Source organism: Erythrolamprus reginae, chromosome 13 (genome assembly GCF_031021105.1).
Source record: "Erythrolamprus reginae isolate rEryReg1 chromosome 13, rEryReg1.hap1, whole genome shotgun sequence".
In the NCBI taxonomy this organism is placed as follows: domain Eukaryota; kingdom Metazoa; phylum Chordata; class Lepidosauria; order Squamata; family Dipsadidae; genus Erythrolamprus; species Erythrolamprus reginae.
Genome location: NC_091962.1, coordinates 12,863,429 through 12,884,850, shown reverse-complemented (window position 1 = coordinate 12,884,850; position 21,422 = coordinate 12,863,429). Strand labels below are relative to the sequence as shown.

At 45.8% G+C, this 21,422-nt stretch overlaps 1 protein-coding gene across 1 annotated transcript; it reads right to left on the bottom strand.

Moving 5' to 3' along the window:
- Window positions 1-747: 747 nt before the first annotated feature.
- On the bottom strand, window positions 748-19,269 carry RUSC1 (RUN and SH3 domain containing 1). The gene is made up of 10 exons (XM_070766389.1): window positions 17,619-19,269; window positions 12,485-12,976; window positions 11,640-11,738; window positions 10,614-10,690; window positions 7,129-7,303; window positions 5,726-5,831; window positions 4,860-4,906; window positions 3,780-4,506; window positions 2,636-2,767; window positions 748-2,114 (listed from the first exon to the last, which is right to left on the bottom strand). Exons 1-10 carry the CDS (start codon window positions 19,267-19,269, stop codon window positions 1,946-1,948), a joined length of 3,675 nt encoding a protein of 1,224 aa, XP_070622490.1. The 3' UTR covers window positions 748-1,945.
- Between the last annotated feature and the right edge of the window lie 2,153 nt (window positions 19,270-21,422).

Sequence of the window (21,422 nt, the reverse complement as noted above, 5' to 3'; positions counted from 1 at the left end):
CTTGGAAAATGAAGCTGTCATTTATTCAGTAGGGTTACCCTAAATCTGAAGGATGACAGCTGATTGGGCCTTGGATTTGGGGAAGGGCGGGGTCCAACTGGACTGCTGGGGAATTCTGGGAGTTGGAGTCCACGCATCATAACAGGTTGCTAAGATTGAAGAAAGACACTGAACTTAACTACAGGCTGTCTTCGACCTCTAACTTTAAGCCCACGATTTGGTCATAAATTGGGACAATTGTAAAGTATGCCAGCTGGGGGATTCTGGGAGTTAAAGTCCACCCATCTTAAAGGATGCTGGCTGGGGGATTCTGGGAGTTGAAGTCCACCCCTTTTAAAGTATGCCAGCTGGGGGATTCTGGGAGTTGAAGTCCACCCATCTTAAAGGATGCTTGCTTGGGGATTCCGGGAGTCAAAAATCCTTCCAAGTGACCAACATTTTTAGAGGTTGAACTTGAAAAGCTGCTAATTCTTTTTAAAATATGTCATTTTCACCTTTTACCATTAGAGGGAGCCAAAGATGCATCTCTTTGAGAGCACAATCTGAATTAAGACTCGTTTTATCAAAGCATCCCAAAGAGGAAAAAGGCAAATTCATTCAAAATTCTCCTCCCCCCCCCCCCGATTCCTAGCAACAGAGTGTGGCGTGCAACACGCTAGCTTGTTCCTCCCCATCCATCGTCTTTTAAGGCAGGCCTTTGAACAAGAAAGCAATCCAGATTCCCAGGGGTAAATTGGCACACCTATTGATTGACGGAACAATATTTTTATTTCCTTCTCCAGTGTACAAGTGTCCTAGAAAACAGGAGAGGGCTGATTCTAGAAGGAGGTGAATCGACAGATCGCTTGGGAAGAGCGTGCAGTGCCAATATACCAAAATAATAATAATAATAATTAAAAATTAGGCTCCTTAAAAGATTTATCTTCCGCTTAACCCTAACAATATACAGTCCTCAACTTAGGCTACAATGGAGCCCAAAGGTTTCTGTTGGACAAGGGAGACATCTGCGGGGTGAGCTCCGACTCATTTTGCGACCTACCTTGCCACCGTGGTTAAAGCGAATCCCTGCAATAACATGGTCTTTAAGCAGATCCCAACTTCCTTCATTGACGTGGCTTGTTGGCAGGTCTCCAGAAGGGGACTCTGGGACCATCGTAAACAGGAGTCCTTTACCAAGCGTCCTCACGTGTGAAAAATGAATCATAAGTCACATTTTTCCCCCGTGCCGTTGTTAACTTCCGGTGGCCACTAAGTGAGTCGTTATAAGCCGAGGACTACCTATGCTCTCTGTGCTTCGTTATTTTAAGGTTGGGATGATTGAATAATAATAATAATAATAATCAGAGGACAGGTTGAGAAATATCCATTGGAAGCCAAGATTCTCAATAAATTCCCCTCTGGCTTTAAGCAGCAGAGGTTGGACCAACCGAAAAAATTAAATTATATATGCATCTATCTATATATATATCTATATATATATCTATATATATATATATATCAATTTATCTATATGTACACAGATATATGCAATATACACATTACGGGAAATGCTATTTTTTGCGGGGCGGCTGTGCGGCGGACACGAGTGGCGAACCAATCCAAAAATCAAGAAATCCCAGGCTCGAAAAGGTCCTGCTTCCCCCCATTATGCAACATTCCAACTGTCCTGGCATAGCCCATCATTCCCAGCTGGCTTCCGATGGGGAGGATGGGCCAGTTTCAAGGATCCCCGGATCCTAGAAAGCAGAGGGGAAATTGAAACAAACTCCAGGCGACGTTTTTTGGCTCTGCTAGGAAGCTTCGTCCGTGATGTTTTTGAGTCGTTTGCTTTTTAGGAGTGTGGTGTTGTTGTTTTTTAAAAAGTTTTTTTTTTTGGTGGGGGCAGTTCGATCCTCGAGGGGGGGGGGTCATCCCCTTCTTTCTTCCAGCTGGCCTGGACTTTCACTCACACGATCAGGGAGGTGTAACCCACCGGGACGAGCCCTTGCCGGTCTCCACAGAGGCATTTCAGCCAATCTTCGTCCACCGTCTCCATCACTTGCAGGACGTCCCCTTTGCTAAAGGCCAGGTGTCCAACGGCGTTGCCCGTGTGGTCGCAGAGTGCCCGCACAGCTCTGGGGAGTGAAATAAATAGGACAGAATAACACGGAGTTGGAAGGAAGGGACCTTGAAGGTCTTCTAGTCCAACCCACTGCTTAGGCGGAAAACCCTACACCACTTGAGACGGATGGTTATCCAATCTCTTCTTCAAAACTTCCAGTGTTGGAGCATTCACAACTTCTGGAGGCAACTTCTGTTCCACTGGTTAATCGTTCTAATAATTGTTCGGGAGGGTGAGGCTAGACCTCACCGTCACCTGGTGATCGATCCAGTCACCCAACTGGCCTTTGTGACTCAAGTGGGGAACTAGAACTCCCAAACACCTGATGATTGGCCCCCAAATCACCCAGCTGCCTTTCACGCCTAAGGCAGGACTAGAATTCAGAATGAATCTCCGGTGGGCGGAAATACGTAATGGTGTGCTTCGAAAAAGGGGCTGCTGGATATGGCTGGCACGCTGCCGAGCTCGGGAGCTTTTATTCCGAATCGGCTAAGCCTTGCCCCACGGATGTGGACCAGCAAGGACCCGACTTACTTGTAGGTCTGTAATGGCTGCGGGGGGTTCTGTTCCTGGTCTGCCTCTTGCCAGGGCTTTGGGGTTGGTGGCCCCTTCCTCGCGAGGGCCAGCGTGTTAACAGTGGGGCAGAGCCATCTCGAGGGGCGCCTGCTTGAGATGGAAACAAGGAAAGGAGAGGGGTCATTACAATTTGCAAATTCATTCAGAAATTGCCCCACGGATCTAAATGTCCGATGGGGATCGGAGCCTTAAAGGTGGTTTTGGAAAAAGAAATAACCCTTTTCATTTTAAATTTTAAATATAAAAATGAAGAATCAAATTTCAAAATTCTCCCAATCGGGTGACCAAGTTGCTAGTCCTTAGCAAGGCCACCTCCAGATGGGCAGCCAACCCACTTTCCATTTCATTTCTTTCTTTTTTAAAGTTTTTTTTATTTTTCTCCACCTTGAAGAGCATACATAACAACACATATATCTTCAAAGCCGATCCATATGTTATATATCATCTCTTATAAAAACTAATAAGATAACTTGAATTACAATTCAAATTCTCAATAGTTCAGTCTGTCCAAGTATTTTTTGCATATAGCTAATTTTAATTATATTAAGTGACAGGCTAGAAAACTTCTCAATTTTTACGTGTGATACTCACAATCCTAAATTTTTATTTCCATTCTATTATAATTTAACTTTTGGTTTAGGTTATTTATCTAGTGCTTCCTCCTTGTCTATTTTTGTCATCTGGGTTACACCGACCATATTTCTCATTTCTTTTTATGCCATTAATATTAAGTTAATATTTAAAACATTTATATTCTTTTTCAAACCATTCACCAAAACTTTCTAAAAGTCCCGAGTCCTCCTTATCTTTGATTTTCATTATCTATTCATTTCCACAGCATCCATTATCTTCTTAAGTACTTCTCTCTCAGTTGGGATTCCATTCGATTTCCAATTTGGGGCATATGCTATTCTAGCTGCTGTTAATATGGGTACAATTAAATATTTCTCCGGCAATAGGCCCAATAACTACCTCCCATTTCCCATTTCATTTTTCAAAGCAAAATTCTCTTTCACCTAACACATTTTCAGCGCTTATTTGGGTGCAAACGGACAATTTAATTTATTTCAGATAAATAGAATATGGCTCTCTTGCCACCTACCTGGACCGGGGTAGACTCAAATCCGTCTCGCTCAACGTCCCGGCGGAATTTGCTCCAAATAGCCACCCCAGGCACCTTTCATTCCCGTTTCCCGCCTCCTCACCCACTTGGGTTCCTTTCAGATAGACTTCTCCTGCCTCGGGGGTTTCCAATGCTGGCTTGAGAAGGCTCTCTGCCGCTGACCTCTCCAACGAGGCCTGTTTTTCTATCTGCGAGTCCTTTTTTCCATTGGCATCGGCGTCTCCGGCTATAGCCCGGCCTTCCTTAATGGCCACCCATAGTTTGGTCCACTTGCTCAGCGGCTGGTTCAGGATCTCGTCTTGGTCCGGTTGGGCCCAGACTGGGCTCCCGTTCCCATGGAGGGTGCTAGCCAGACGGTCTTTCCACCCCTGAAGTCTCTGGGGCAGAAGCCATTCCTGAAAGGGGCTGGGTGGACCCAAGAACACCTCTTCCGAAGTGGCGAAAGACATCGGAGTGTCGGATAAATCCGGCGGGGTCAACCCGGGGCTCTCCCAATGGCCGGCCCTGAGTTCGGGAGACGGGGTGCCTCGCTGGGCCGTCGGCCGGATGCTGACAGGCAGGTGGCGGTATTCAAAGAGCAGGTCCAGTTGGAAGGTGAGGACGGAAAGGGGTTGGAGCAAGAGAAGCAGCTCTTCGGCCCAGCGGCGGGAGAACCGCTGGTTCAGGTGGAGGAAGGCGGTGGGCAGGTAGAGGGAAGAGATCAGCTCTGTGTTTTGGGGGGGGGGTTAAAAATAGCAAATAAAGGGTCAGAATCAAGAACAGAGAAGAGCACCTTTTTAATAATAATAATAATAATAATAATAATAATAATAATAATAATGAGGAAGAAGAAGAAGAAGAACCACAACAATCACAATAGTGGAGGAGGAGGAGGAGAAGAAGAAGAGGAGGAGGAGAAGGAAGAGAAGGAAGGAGAAAGAATTGGAAAGGAAGGAAGGGAAGACGGGAAGCCTGTTTGAAGGCCATGTTTGGGGGAATCAGAAGATGCAAACTGAGAATTCAGCCAAGCACCCCCTTTCTGGAAAAGATGCCACCCACAGCCCCCAAAATCTGACCCACCTGAATTTCTTTGCAGCTGCGTGAACCATTCCTCTACTTGCTTCATACTATGGAAGGAGACATAAGAGGGGAGCGTTTAAGCGTTGGGTACCAGAATTGCCATCCTTAAAATCAGTCAGTCCTTCCGCTAATTGCACCCAAGTTTACAATTTTCTTTAAGCGGGAGCGGCTTCTCCCCTTGCCTTCTCCTGCCAGCATTCCCACCACATATGATCATAAGTTCCAATATTCTTTTGGCCTTTCCAACATGTCCCTGGTATATTTTGGCCAGTCTCACTGGTGGAAACCGCCACCTATAAAACATTTTATAGAGGTCTTCCTTGCAGGAGGTAGCCAGGGTCAATTTTTTATTTCTTTGCCATAAATCCCGGCAAGACTTCGCAGGGATCCAGTTAGGAAGACCACTGAAGGGGATCATATGATCCCCCGGGACGCAACAACCATCATAAATAGGAACCAAATGCCCAGGATCCCAAATTTGATGCTTGCAACAGTCTTAAGGGGCCCTAATTCATTTTTTCCCCGTTGTAACCTTGAACGACGTAAGTCAAAGACCCCACCCCTGTCTCTCTCTTTTCATTTGCTATTTTTTTTGGTCCTCCTTTCATCTTTTTCAACCTTTCCTATTCCCGACCTCCCTTTTCTTTTTAATTTATTACATTTTAATTTATGACATGGCATTTGAATTTTAATGGATTACACTGACATTTAATGCTTTTAACCCACGATTGGGACGGGGCCAAGCCTTAGCCCGAACCGAGAGCCGCCGACGGCTTCGGGAACCAAAACTCCCTAATTTCCCAAAACTTTTCAATCTTTCCCGTTTGTGCTCTCCGTTTCCCCATCATCTTGTGCTCCAGACTCACTTCAAAAGGCCCAGGATAAAAGCGTGGAAGCGTTGGTGGTTACTCCGGAGAGGGGCCAAACGGGACACCCGCCAGTATAATGCAGTGAAGGATCTGGTGTGAGGACCTGGGGAGAGAAGCCAGACCGGATCACTTCGCATTCTTACGTTTAGTCTGATCTGCCCAACTGTAGATCGAGGGTATGAACAGCAGAAGCGACATTGTGCCCCTGCATCGTTTCACCTGCTCGTACCAATCCTCTGTGTCATCAAAAATGATGTAGATGGATAGATATCCTTCCCTTCTTCTCTTCTTCCCTGCCATATCTATCTGTCTGTCTATCATCTCCCTCCCTCCCTTCCTTCCATATCTGTCTGTCTATTATCTATCATCTGTCTTTCTATCTGTCTGTCTATCTGTCATCTCTCTCATCTGTCTGTCTGTCTATCTATCCTATCATCTCCCTTCCTTCCTTCCTTCCTTCCATATCTACTCTGTCTGTCTGTCTGTCTGTCTGTCTGTCTGTCTGTCTGTCTGTCTGTGTCTATCTAATCTATCATCTCCCTTCCTTCCATCCATCCTTCCTCCCTTCCTTCCTTCCTTGCTCCCATATCTTATCTATCTAATCTATCTCTGTCTGTCTGTCTGTCTGTCTGTCTGTCTGTCTGTCTATCTATCTATCTATCTATCTATCATCTATCAATCTATTAATCTATCTAATCTATCATCTCCATCCTTCCTCCCTCCCTCCCTTCCTTGCTCCCATATCTTATCTATCTAATCTATCTATCTATCTATCTATCTATCTATCTATCTATCTATCTATCCATCCATCCATCTATATATCATCTATCAATCTATTTATCTATCTAATCTATCATCTCCCTTCCTTCCTTCCTTCTTTCCTTCCTTCCTTGCTCCCATATCTTATCTATCTATCTATCTATCCTATCTATCTTATCTATCTATCTTATCTATCTATCTATCTATCTATCTATCTATCCATCTATCTAATCTATCATCTCCCTTCCATCCTTCTTTCCTTCCTCCCTCCCTTGCTCCCATATCTTAACTAATCTAATCTAGCTATCTAATCCCTCCCTCCCTCTCTCCCTCCCTCCCTTCCTTCCTTCCTCCCTCCCTCCCTCCCTTCCTTCCTTCCTTCCTTCCTTCCTTCCTTCCTTCCTTCCTTCCTTCTATGTTTATCTCAAAAGAGCACCATATTCGATGTAGAATTTCTCCCCAATTCCTCTGCTCTCTGTGCAAGTATGGGTATGTCATCTCTCTCTCTCTCACACACACACACACACACACACACACACACACACACAGACACAGACCCACCCACCCCCAATCCACACAAAACGCTTCCTTCCTTTTCCGCTCCCTTCTCCTGATTCTCTAACCTGCCCATCGCCACTTACCTGGCCTGGCCGAAGCCTCGATGACGCTCCACGGAGAACTGGGCCGATGCCCCGTGATGACGTCCTTTTGAAAGGGCTTCAGGCCGTCGCCCACCAGGGCGTGCAAGGCTGGGCACAGCGTTTGAAGGATCAGGTACCCCACTTCGGGGGTGAGCTGGCTGTCCCCCAGCTGAGCCTGCGCAGGAGAGAGAAGGGTTCGTGCCAGGCCTTGGCAGCAGGGGAAGAGCAAAGAACTCACCCTCACTCGGCTAATTCACTGGGGAACAGCAATTCCTTTGTCTTAAGTCTGTGAGTTGTTTTCAACTAACCTTTGGCCTCTGGATCCAAAAAATTACGGGCTTTTGTGTATTACGTCAATTTTTTAAGCTACAGGATACCATCAAAAGTCATACAAATTGTTCTTAGGAAAGTAAACACTTACCAAATACAGCGGTACCTCCACTTACGAACTTAATTCGTTCCGAGACCAGGTTCATAGTATAAAAGTGTGTAAGAAGAAGCAATTTTTCCCATAGGAATCATTGTGAAAGCAAATAATGCATGCGATTGAGAAAACCACAGGGAGGTTTCCCCAATCGAGACCCTGTTTCCTCCCAGGAGATTCCTAGAAAGGCCCCACGGAGGCTTCTCCCCGCCTTTTTTGGCTCTTTCCTCCCAGGAGATTTTTAGAGAGGCCCCACGGAGGCTTCTCCCCGCCTTTTCTGTCTCTTTCCTCCCAGGAGATTTCTAGAGAGGCCCCACTGAGGCTTCTCCCCGCCTTTTCCAGTCCTGTTTTCTCCCAGGAGATTCCTAGAGAGGCCCCACGGAGGCTTCTCCTTGCCTTTTCCGGCCCTGTTTCCTCCCAGGAGATTCCTAGAGAGGCCCCACGGAGGCTTCTCCCTGCCTTTTCCGGCCCTGTTTCCTCCCAGGAGATTCCTAGAGAGGCCCCACGGAGGCTTCTCCCTGCCTTTTCCGGCCCTGTTTCCTCCCAGGAGATTCCTAGAGAGGCCCCACGGAGGCTTCTCCCTGCCTTTTCCGATTACAGTTTTGGAGGCTTGGGTTTGTAAGTTGAAAAGGTTCTTGAGAAGAGGCAAAAAAAACCCCTTGAACATCCGATTCTTATCTAGAAAAGTTCGAAGGGCAGGCTTTCGTAGGTAGAGGTACCACTGTATGCTGCTTACAAAGAATAATTTTATTCATACAAAGGCTACACTAGTTACTGCAAGTTAAATTGTGTTCATACAAATAGTTGTTTTTTTCAGCAAACGGTAATTATACCTATTAAGGTAAAAGTTTTCGCTTGTAGCTTTTTCTGGAGTGTTTAATCTGTGGACATCGCTTGACGCTCCAACAATAGTCAGCCATCATATATGTCCATCCCATCTACCTTGATACCATGTCTCCACGACCTTCAAATCTTGGTGGAATTGCTCCCCACTGACCACACCAAGATTTTCCAGGGAGTTTGCAAGATAACTATGTAAAAAATGCAATTTGATGCTCATGCTGCCTAATTAACCATATTATATTTATTTATTTATTAGATTTGTACGCCGCCCCTCTCCGCAGACTCGGGGCGGCTAATACCAATAAAAAAAGACAATGTAAACAAATCTAATATTAAAAATAATCTTTAAAACCCCAATTTAAAGAACCAATCATACATACAAACATACCATGTATAAATTCTATAAGCCTAGGGGGAAGGGAAATTTAAATTCCCCCATCCCTGACAACAGAGGGGGGTTTTAAGGAGCTTGCGAAAGGCAAGGAGGGTGGGGGCAACTCTGATATCCGGGGGGAGTTGGTTCCAGAGAGTCGGGGCCGCCACAGAGAAGGCTTTTCCCCTGGGTCCTGCCAGACGACATTGTTTAGTCGTTGGGACCTGGAGAAGGCCGACTCTGTGGGACCTAACTGGTCGCTGGGATTCGTGTGGCAGAAGGCGGTCCCGGAGATATTCTGGCCCGGTGCCATGAAGGGCTTTATAGGTCATAACCAACACTTTGAATTGTGACCGGAAAATGATTGGCAACCAATGCAGACTGCGGAGTGTTGGTGTAACATGGGCATATTTGGGAAAGCCCATGACCGCTCTCGCAGCTGCATTCTGCACGATCTGAAGTTTCCGAACACTTTTCAAAGGCAGCCCCATGTTGAGAGTGTTACAGTAGTCGAGATGATGAGGGTATGAGTGACTGTGAGCAGTGAGTCCCGGTCCAGGTAGGGGCACAATATATATAAGGCGTAGAGAAAAAAAACTTGATGTGGTAGAAGAAAACTATAGTTTTGAAACCAGCAGGCCTAATTAACTGTTAAAAAGCGCTCAAAAATCAAGCTCAACAGAAATTGTGTTACAAATGGTTCCCTAGGGAGTATCCCAATTAGCATATCCTTATTAACACCCACATCCCGCCCAACTTTTTTAACCAAACAGGAAAATAATCCTAAATGTTGGCATCCAGCCAAGCAGCCGAAAGAGACGAAATCAAATTGCGCAATGCCGTTGCGTGATTAGACACAAGTCAGAAGCTTCCAAATTTTATGTCTCGCTTAGATTTCGCCTTCTATTGTGCCTACCGTGAGTCCTCAACTTACACTGGTTTGTTTAGTGACCATTCCAGTTTACGGCATCACGGGAGGGGAAGGGGGCCATTTTTTCCACTTTGCGACTGTCACAACTTTGCAAGGGGCTCGTTTTTTATTATTATTATTATTATTATTATTATTATTATTATTATTATTATTATTTAAATTTGTATGCCGCCCCTCTCCGCAGACTTGGGGCGACTCACAGCAATAGTAAACACAATGTAAAGTAAAATCTAATATTTAAAAACTAAAAAAACCATAATTAAAAAACATACACACAACAATTATGACAATCGCAGCAATGGGGGTCACGCCATCCTCTTTGGAGAGCTTCCGAGGAGCCAACGTCAACAAGGATGTCAAATTCCACTTAATAACCATGTCTCTAAATTAACCGCCTGCAGGGATTGACTTAACAACGGTCATAAGGTACGACCAGAAAGTTTCATAAATTATGACCACCATCCTGTCTCGCTTAGCGGCAGAAATTGTTGGGCTCGGTTTCCGTCGTAGGCGGAGCACCGTTTGCAATTGTGGAGTAGAATTGCGTATACACACCCCAAGATGGCATTTATTTATTTATCTATCTATTAATCGATCGATTGATTGATTGGACTTTTATGCTGCCCCTCTCCGAAGGCTCGGGACAGCTTACAACATATAATAAAACAATATGAAACATCTTAATCCAATTAATTAAATTTGAGATCTAAAAACCCCCAAACCATAAAAACTATCAGTTCATTCAATCAACTTTCTATCAATACATTCATTGGCCAGGGGGCAAGAATCTAATGGCCCCAAGCTTGCCAGCATAAATGAGTCTTAAGACTCTTATTGGGCTCGGTCTACTTTGCAGGGTGGTTGTGTGGATAAATGGGGGGGGGGTAAGGGGAGAGCCAAGGCGCCAAACTGACCTTTTGTACGAGGTTCCTGGCGGTGCTGAAATGAGCCACGATTTTATCCACGGAAGCACTGACAGCCACTAGCAGCGCTAGAAAGAAAGAGGGGGGGGGAGGAAGGTGTTGTGTTTGGGGGGGGTCTCAATTCCAGGGGAGCCCCAGCCCCACATTTTGGATGCAATCTGTAAGTTAATCCATGTGAGGCACAGGTTCAAAAATTGCTGCCTACAGATCCACCCTTTTGCCCATTTAAAGGTTACATGAACAAGACTAACATGTAGAATTTTCTTTCTTTCTCTTTCTCTCTCTCTCTCTCTCCCCCCCTATAAATCACTCTCCCTCTCTCTTTGTCTGCCCATCATAACTTCCTTCCTTCCTTCCTTCCTTCCTTCCTTCCTTCCTTCCTTCCTTAGGATGTTATCATCCTTATCTGTCTGTCTGTCTCTCTCTCCTTCCTTTCTTTGTACTGTACTTTTCACCCTACCATATCCATCCATCCATCCATCCATCTCTATGATATCCTTCCTATGTACATATTTTTCATCCTTCCATCTATCCATCCCTCCATCTATCCTTCCATCCATCCCTCCATCCCTCCATCCATCCATCCATCCATCCATCCATCCATCCATCTATCTATCTATCTATCTATCTATCTATCTATCTTATCTATATCATATCCTTCCTACCTACCGACTTACTAGGGATGAGATTCTACTGGTTCGGACGAACCCCTTGCTCCGGCAATCAGCTGAGAACAAACCAGTTCGCTTTGACAACCAGGTAGGCCCCCCCACCCGCCGCTCTATTATTCTGACCTCTCTTTCCTTTGTCTTGAAGCCCCAGCTAATAGGCCTGGCCAAGGAGATAGCCCGCCTCGGCTGTTTGACTCACCGGTGCTGCCGATAGAGAATAAGTTTGAGACCTGTTTTTCAAATGCCAGGCGCGCGTCGCGGAGCGAAGGTTTAGCACGTGCATGCGAAGCTAACTGGTCGTTCCCCTGGTTGAATCCCACCCCCCGCGGCCTAACTACAACCTTACCTTTCTTCTGTTGTCGGAGCTGTGTCGAGACGGCGTCTCCTGTCCTGGCGGCTGGGCGTCCTTGGAGGGAGACCCCAGCAAAGGACTGAGAATGTCGAACTACAGTCCCAGAAATATATAAAAATAAAGAAAAGAGGAAAGAAAAGAAAAGCGGAGAACATAAGAATTAACCTGCCTTAATTGGTTGATTTGCTCCTCTGTTATAGGAATTATGAATTATTTAATTAGTTAAGGTTTCCCCCACCCTCCTTCCAGGCACAGATTCCATTTACCGCCGCTACCGGTGCGGTTCTGGTGACCCCGGCGTGCACGTCCACACACCCTTGCGAGATTTTGCTCATGTACATGATCAGAAAGCAAAATCTTGCGAAATTTCGGCTTCCCCCCCCCCCCGCTTCCGCACAAGTACATGTTCCAAAAATCGCCAAAATCTTGCACACCCGCGAGTCTTCTCATAAGATTTTGCTTCCTACGCCATGTGCAGCAACCAAATCTCGCTCGGGCACGCGCACCACCCGCCAGTCCCCTAGAGCTGTGCGCGCAGCTCCATTTTCACTACAGGAACGCCGTTCCCCCCAACCCCGCCCCGTCCACCGTGCTTTTTCTTCACCCCAGGATTTCCTTCTCTTCCTTGTGTCTGTTTAAAACTTGGTCAGATCCCTAGAACAAGACTATCTCAGGTTAGTTATAGCATGCGCGGAAGCAAATAAATTGCTAAAAATCGGTGAAATCTCGTGCCCGCTGGATGACGATCGCAGAGCACGTAACGGTAGCGGCCGGTAAGTGGAACCCCTGCCTGGGGCCGACCGCGAAGCACCACCGAGGAAGAGGGGGGAGAGGCTTACGTTGGCGAGGGGCTCCTGACTCCTTGGCGCTCATAGCTTTCCCCCAGGGACCCTTTCCACCTGGCTTTCCCAGGGGGTTTCGGGCTCCAAGTGACAGCTCGGACACCTGGTGGGTTGGGTAAGCTAAGACGGGGAAGGATTTGCTGGAGGGGAAGAAAGGGGAGAACAGGACGGCCAGATCAGGGCTGCTGAGGAAGGGGAGCAGGCTTCGCGCCGGTGGGGAATAGGCCCCGATGGGCGAGAGACGGACGGGGAGTTCCGGAGATGCCACGTCGAAAAGCGGTCCCTGCCGGCTCGCCAGTAAGCAAACGTCTTCGCACGAGACGGTCGTCAGCCTCGGACAAAAGGCAGCCACCGACGGGTCAGGGGGCAGCTGAGCCACGTTCTCCAAGCTGGGAGGGCAAGAAAGGGGGGAAGAAGGTCCCACAACCTGCCCCCTTGCTGGGAGGAACGGGACGTGGAGGCCCCGAGGCCGAAGGGGGACCTGGCGAGCTGCAAGCGGACGGTAACGAAAGGTCGAGACACGCCGAAGGTCACGGGGGAAAAAAAATAGCAGCCGTGATTTTAGACAAAGAACCAGACAGATGTAGGATTCGGTGGGTGGGTGGCAGGAAAAAAAAACACATTGGGAACATGAGGATTGGCGCAGAAAGAAATCAAAGGGGGGGGGGACAGCAGCGGGAAAGGGGGGGGGGTCCGAAAGCCAGGTTGCAGAGACAGGAGGGGGGGAAGGGAGAGAGAATATGAGAAGGAAAAAAAATAAATAAACGTTAATTCCAGACACTACAATAAAACAGACATATCATTGGGTGGGGGTGAGGAGACACAGCCCCCGTCCCGTCCCCCCACCAAGCTAATACCTCCACCCTCCCTATTTGTAAGCCTGGAAGTTGGACTACAATCCCCTTCATCCTTGGCTGGATAACAGCTGCTTTGTTCCTTTTTGCAGCCCAAAGCCTACAAGGTAGAAATTGAGAGGAGGGGAGGATCCCTATGGGAATATAGAGGTTAAAAATAGCCCCCTCCCATGCAAAAACAAGGAGGCTGCACTCTGCACACACACACCGGCATCATTACACCACACTAGGGATTCTCGAGAGGACAAGAGCCAAGCCACAATTAAACCCCAATTGCAAGGTTCGGTTACTCTCCTTTCCCCCCCCCCCCCCCCCTGCTGACGAAGCTAAATTCGGATTACCTCTTTTTTCTGGAGTGGTTTCAGAACAGGAAAAGGCGCCTAATTTGAATTCCTGAATTCGAGGACTGCGTGGTCCCTTTTGCCAACCCCCCCTCCCCTCCCTGGTTCCTTCAATAAAAGTCAGGAAGCGGGCGAGTTTGCAAACATCCAGTTTGTTTGCTGGAAAGGTGAATGCGGAAGTGTGCAAGAATGAAAGGGAAAGTGATTCCCGGAGAAGCAATAAAAAATTTAATCATGGGCAGGCAGGATGGGAGGAGCATTCAGGAAAGAAAGGAAGGGAGGGAGGGTGGGAGAGAGGGGGGAGGGAGAAAGAAAGGAAAGAGAGAGAAAGAAAGAAAAAAGAAGGAAGGAAGGAAGATGGGAAGGAAAAAAAAGAAAAGGAAAGAAAGAAAAAGGAAGGAAAGAAAGAAAGAAAAGGAAAAGGAAAAAGAAAGAAAAAAGAAGGAAGGAAGGAAAGAAAAGAAAGAAGGAAAGAAAGAAAGAAAAAAGAAGGAAGGAAGGAAAGAAAAGAAAGAAGGAAAGAAAGAAAAAAGAAAGAAAGAGAAAAAGAAAGAAAAAAGAAGGAAGGAAGGAAGATGGGAAGGAAAGAAAAGGAAAGAAAGAAAGAAAGAAAAAGGAAGGAAGGAAAGAAAGAAAAGGAAAAGAAATAAGAAAGAAAAAAGAAGGAAGGAAGGAAAGAAAAGAAAGAAGGAAAGAAAGAAATAAGAAAGAAAGAAAAAAGAAGGAAGGAAGGAAAGGAAAGAAAGAAGGAAAGAAAGAAAAAAGAAAGAAAGAGAAAAAGAAAGAAAAAAGAAGGAAGGAAGATGGGAAGGAAAGAAAAGGAAAGAAAGAAAGAAAGAAAAAGGAAGGAAGGAAAGAAAGAAAAGGAAAAGAAAAAAGAAAGAAAAAAGAAGGAAGGAAGGAAAGAAAAGAAAGAAGGAAAGAAAGAAATAAGAAAGAAAGAAAAAAGAAGGAAGGAAGGAAAGGAAAGAAAGAAGGAAAGAAAGAAAAAAGAAAGAAAGAGAAAAAGAAAGAAAAAAGAAGGAAGGAAGGAAGATGGGAAGGAAAGAAAAGGAAAGAAAGAAAGAAAGAAAAAGGAAGGAAGGAAAGAAAGAAAAGGAAAAGAAATAAGAAAGAAAAAAGAAGGAAGGAAGGAAAGAAAAGAAATAAGAAAGAAAGAAAAAAGAAGGAAGGAAGGAAAGGAAAGAAAGAAGGAAAGAAAGAAAAAAGAAAGAAAAAAGAAGGAAGGAAGGAAGATGGGAAGGAAAGAAAAGGAAAGAAAGAAAGAAAGAAAAAGGAAGGAAAGAAAGAAAAGGAAAAGAAAAAAGAAAGAAAAAAGAAGGAAGGAAGGAAAGAAAAGAAAGAAGGAAAGAAATAAGAAAGAAAGAAAAAAGAAGGAAGGAAGGAAAGAAAAGAAAGAAGGAAAGAAAGAAATAAGAAAGAAAGAGAAAAAGAAAGAAAAAAGAAGAAGCAAAAATCTCCAACAAACTTCCTGGTTGTTGTTGTTGTTGTTGTTACTATTAACTTTTATTCATTAAACACAAAACACAGTCAACTGAACATTTAAACATGTATCACAAAAATCATTGACTGGCTCTGATGGTTGCTGCCATTATTATTATTATCTCTTTTACTCATAAAACATGAAATTGAAATATAATAATTTTTAAAAATACTTGGTCGATACCTAGGGAGCGGCAAGTAATCCGTGTCAACCATCAGCGCCAATCAATGATATTTGCGATACAATTTTAAATGTTTATTTAACTATTATTGTTATTATTAACATTTATTCATTGAACACGAAACTCAAGGCAACTGAACATTCAAAAATGCATCACAAATACCATTGACTGGTGCTAATGGTTATTATTTATTTAGTATTAGCATTAAGGTTAGCATTATAGATTTAATCTTCAATTCCATTCATGGTCTGGGGCAGGAAATAATTTAACAGTTCAAATCTTAGCCAAGGAACTTTATTGTTGTCGTTGCTATTATTGTTGTTGTTTTGTTGCTGTTGTTATTACTACTATTATTATTTATTGTCTTACTGTTACAATTGCAAAATTGTTAGCCAGTTTTTCAGTCTGGCGGGGCCTTTTTATCCCGCCTATCTAAACCTTCGCGGTATTATAATTATTGCCTTATTATTGATTAGCGTAGATACAATAAGGCGAGATTAGTTATTTATTTATTTTATTTTATTTATTTATTAGATTTGTATGCCGCCCCTCTCCAAAGACTCGGGGCAGCTAACAACAATATAAAAAGACAATGTAAACAAATCTAATATTAAAAACAATCTTAAAAACCCCAATTTAAAAAAACCACTCATACATACAAACATACCATGTATAAATTCTATAAGCCTAGGGGGAAGGGAAATTCAATTCCCCCATGCCTGACAACAGAGGGGGGTTTTAAGGAGCTTGCGAAAGGCAAGGAGGGTGGGGGCAACTCTGATATCTGGGGGGAGCTGGTTCCAGAGAGTCAGGGCCACCACAGAGAAGGCTCTTCTCCTGGGTCCCACCAAACGACATTGTTTAGTCGACGGGACCCGGAGAAGGCCAACTCTGTGGGACCTAACCGGTCGCTGGGATTCGTGCAGCAGGAGGCGGCCCCGGAGATATTCTGGTCCGATGCCATGAAGGGCTTTATAGGTCATAACCAACACTTTGAATTGTGACCGGAAACTGATCGGCAACCAATGCAGACTGCGGAGTGTTGGTGTAACATGGGCATACCTAGGGAAGCCCCACGATAGCTCTCGCAGCTGCATTCTGCACAATCTGAAGTTTCCGAACACTTTTCAAAGGTAGCCCCATGTAGATAAGAGCTTAGGGACTAGCAACCTTACAATCATTGCTGGGTGGAACAGATGTTTAAATGGCTCTCTACAGATAAGGGAAAGCAAAATTTTGTTCCTCTTCTTGTGTCCTAAGGCTTCCTTTGATGCTAGGATGCCTTCAGGATGGGCGTTCAAAATCTCCCTCTGTTTACAGCTAGTCCTTCGGTTAAAACAGTTCACTTTGTGACCAGAAAAAAGCGACGTGTGAATATTTTTCACACTTACGACCATCGCAAGTAAAGCCGATAGGGAAGCATGATCGAAACATTTAAATATGTTAAAGGGTTAATTAAGGTTCAGGAGGGAAGCATTTTTAATAGGAAAGTGAACCCAAGAACAAGGGGGCACAATCTGAGGTCAGTTGGGGGAAAGATCAGAAGCAACGTGAGAAAATATTATTTGACCGAAAGAATAGTAGATGCTTGGAACAAACTTCCAGCAGACGTGGTTGGTAAGTCCACAGTCACGGAATTGAAACATGCCTGGGATAAACATAGATCCATCCTAAGATAAAATACAGGAAATAAGGGCAGACTAGATGGACCAGGAGGCCTTTTTCTGCCGTCAATCTTCTATGTTTCTAAGTGAGATTGACTGATTTAAGAACTGCAGGGGTTCCCTTTCAACAACCGTGGCAAGGAAGGTCATAGAACGGAACAAAACTCCCTTAGCAACGGTCTCGCTTTGCAACGGAAAGCTTGGGCTTTATTCTGGTCGTAAGTCAAGGACTGCCAACATAGAGCTCTGTGCCTATTGATATCAGAACCCTTGCTTATCGTCATTGTCATCATCTTTTAACCATCCCATAATAAATCCCTTGCAGGGTGGAATCTGGGCAAACTGAATGGAGCTAGTAGAGCGTTTTACTGGCCCATTGCTTTTCCTGTTGCCACTGTGGAGTTTTGTTCAGTAGTTAATATTGATGAGAGAGAGAGAAATATCTCCTTCTAACTAGGATTTAACTCAGCCTCCTGATTGTGAGGCCAGAGCTCCACCTCTAGGCCACGGCACCGCTCCTATCAGAATCCTAGTTTATATTCCTAATAACTCCAGTTTTCATCTAATGAGGCCCGGCCCATCAATCAAGAAAAGGAGGAGGGTCTTACCCTTAGCAGTGGCCCCGTCCCCCATCTCTGTCTTCCTGCTGTTGTCTTGATCCCGCCTCTCCTGGAGTTCAGTCTCCAAGGGTCTCCCAAGCTGTTTCGACTTGACTCCAACCTCTTCTCCATCGTCAGAACCTCCTTCCACAATCGGCTGTAGACCCAGACGGGACCTCTTCACCCGGGGCGGGATTTCCTTCACGCCTCTCACATGTCCATTGGCCGTTGCCTCTGTGTCGCTCATCTCTTGCCTGGAATGACCGTCGGGGACCCCTTGAGCCGGATTCCCCCGGTGAGAGCTTGGGTTGCCCGCCTTGGTAGTCATTTGGCCGCTCTGCTTCCGATGACGGAGCTCCTTGAATGTGATGACCCCACGTTGGACACCGAGGGTAGGAGGAGGAGAAGGCTCCACCAGAGAAGTGGATGACTTGGTGGTCTCCTGCCCGATTCCCCAGGACAGCTCGTGACCCGGAGGCATCTCTGTATCAGGGGAAAAGACAATTAACCAATCGCTTTGGTCCTTCTTGCTCTGGGGAAGGGGCAGGCCGGAGGCCATCTTCTTCCTCTTCTGAGCCAACTCATGGAAGGAGGTGATGATCTTCTTAGAGGTTTCTCCTTGGGGTTCACCATGGCGGAACGGCTGCTCCGCAGGTTCAGGAGGGACCGACTCCGGAGTGGGCTTCGCCCCTTCAATTCTTCTCAACCCCTGAAGGCCTCTTTTGGTCCGAGGCGGAATCGGAGGAGGCACCCCTCCAAAACGAGACCTCGGCGGTGTGGCTTGATTGGAGTTGACATCCACTTGGCCCAAGGAGACGCTGTTGGGCTCAACCTCCCGGGCTGGGAGAGCGTTACAGTTGGAATCGACTTCCGGCCCACGAGGGGGCACCACGGGCACAGCAGGAGGTGCCCGGCAGGGCCGGACGGGAGGTGGAAGAAGTGGAGGGACTTGAATGGAGGACCCGACCTTAGATGAGACAACTAGGCTTTCTGGACGAGGAGGAGAGTTGTCCGATAGAGATTCCGGTGAACTGCTGCTGTACAAGCTGTCTGGACTATCCCAGATATGGGCCTCAGGAGATTCATCCGTGGGGATGTTAAGGTTTGGACCTCTCTCTTGGGGGTGGGCCAGAATATTCTGTGTGTCCTCCAACGGGACAATATTCGGTTGGCTTTCTGGACTCCGGGCTTCTTCGGTGGGGAACGGCTTGCAGTACACCGAGATGGGAGACTCGTCCAAGCTGAGATCCGAGCAGCTGCTGATGGATGAAGATGTTGGGTCTGAAGGAGATGCTTCGTCCTCCTCCTCTTCTTCCTCTTCCTCCTCCGCCTCTTCTTCTTCTTCTTCATGGTTGACAGTTGGGCGGTTAGCCAAGGGAGATGGAGGCTGGAGGCCCTTCTTGACCTCAGAGGACACCGGGTGAGCCTCGCAACACCGGCAGGTCAACGACGGGTTGTTGGAGTTGGCGTCCACCAGGCTTGGGACCAGTTGACCGCCATGTTCCTCGCATTCGTGGCAACCCACTTGCTCCCTCGATGGCCCCAAGGTGTTGGCCTCCTCCTGAAGTTCTGGCCTCCTGGACAGGTGGAGCCCCAAGGAGATGTGTTGTAAGTGAACGTGGTTCAAGTTGCAAATCAAGCTTTTCTTGGGAGACTGCATGGCTCCTGGGCAGGCGGAGAGGAAGGGCTTCGGAACGCAAGAACCCGCCTGTAGATTCTGCACCTGGAAAGGAAGGTCAGCAAAGACGGAGGTAGGAAAAAGCGGTTAGAGGGAATGGATATCACTGCTTGGTCTCCTTTCCCTCTCGCCATCTCAACCTTAACAACTTTAAAGTAGGTGGACTTCAAATCTCAGGAATGCCGCAGCCAGCAAGGACCCCTTCTCCATCTGTTTATCTATTCTTCCTCCCTCCCTCCCTTCCTTCCTTCTCCATCTGTATTTATTCCTTCCTTCCTTCCTTCCTTCATTTCTACTGTATTTATCTATTCCTACCTTCCTTCTCCATCTGTATTTATTCCTTCCTTCCTTTCTACTGTATTTATCTATTCCTACCTTCCTTCTCCATCTGTATTTATTCCTTCCTTCCTTCCTTCCTTCCTTCCTTCCTACTGTATTTATCTATTCCTACCTTCCTTCTCCATCTGTATTTATTCCTTCCTTCCTTTCTACTGTATTTATCTATTCCTACCTTCCTTCTCCATCTGTATTTATTCCTTCCTTCCTTTCTACTGTATTTATCTATTCCTACCTTCCTTCTCCATCTGTATTTATTCCTTCCTTTCTTCCTTCCTTTTTTCCTTCCTACTGTATTTATCTATTCCTACCTTCCTTCTCCATCTGTATTTATTCCTTCCTTCCTTCCTTCATTTCTACTGTATTTATCTATTCCTACCTTCCTTCTCCATCTGTATTTACTTCATCCATCTCAATGTGCATGTATCTGTTCCTTCCCTCTCTCCCTCCTTTCTTCCTTCCTTCTCCATCTGTATTTATCTATTCCTACCTTCCTTCCTTTCTTCTCCATCTGTATTTATTTCTTCCATCTCAATGTGCATCTATCTGTTCCTTCCCTCCCTCTCTCCCTCCTTTCTTCCTTCCTTCTCCATCTGTATTTATCTATTCCTACCTTCCTTCCTTTCTTCTCCATCTGTATTTATTTCTTCCATCTCAATGTGCGTCTATCTGTTCCTTCCTCCCTTCCTTCTCCATCTGTATTTATCTATTCCTTCCTGTCTCCCTCTCCCTCTCTCTCTCCCCCTCCCTTCTTTCCCGTGCGCTCATCCCACTCATAGAACCCCCACCCTCCCAGCCCCCTCCCCGAAACCCATTTGCAACTTAAATATTGGCAGATGTAAACTGTGTGTTGGGCATAGCCAGTGCGCTAAGCTCTTCCGCTTCTATTATTCATCAGCCTGATATATATATATATATATATTTTCCAAGCTATTTCCACACTCGGCTTGTTCACCGTTGCCTTTCCAATGTCTCAGGCCAGGAATGCTTCCATACCCACAATAAAGCCTGGATAAAGTCAATCCAGTAAAGTCACTGGGGTTTTTTAAACAAAAAGAAAAAGAGAGGGTGATTTTGGTGACCCTGGAGAGCCCATCCCCCTTCCCAGGTAGACTGCTCCTGACTGGGGAGGCTCTCTCTCTCTCTCCCCAAAGCTAAGGACCAAATGACCCAGGTGATTGGCAAGGCGCCCCAGGACAGAGCCTGCTTTGTCTCTTCCAACGGCGCAGATGGGAGGCCGGCTGTTGTTTGCCTCTCTTGTTCTTGTTCAACCTTCAGCAATTCAAGAAGGGAAATTGGGGTTTTCATGACAACAAGAGGACATGGCCGGCCCCTCCCCTCCTCAGCCCCTCCCTGGCTTTTCATCTGATACCTATCATCTATTATTTCTCTCTCTCTCTCTCTCTTTTTCTATCATCTATCAATCAATTGATTGATCTATTATCTCCATATCTTCCTTCCTTCCTTCTCCATCCATTGTCTGTCTGTCTGTCTGTCTATCATCTATCTATCTATCTATCTATCTATCTATCTATCTATCTATCTATCTATCTATCTATCTATCTCCCTCTCTATCTATCTATCTATCTATCTATCTATCTATCTATCTATCTATCATCTCTCTATCACCTCTCTCTCTCTACCTACCTACCTACCTACCTACCTACCTACCTACCTACCTACCTATCTATCTATCTATCTATCTATCTATCTATCTATCTATCTATCTATCTAGGGGTGTACATAAGTGCACTGGTGTGCCTTTCGTCCCCTGTCCAATTGTCTTTCCTTTATCTCAT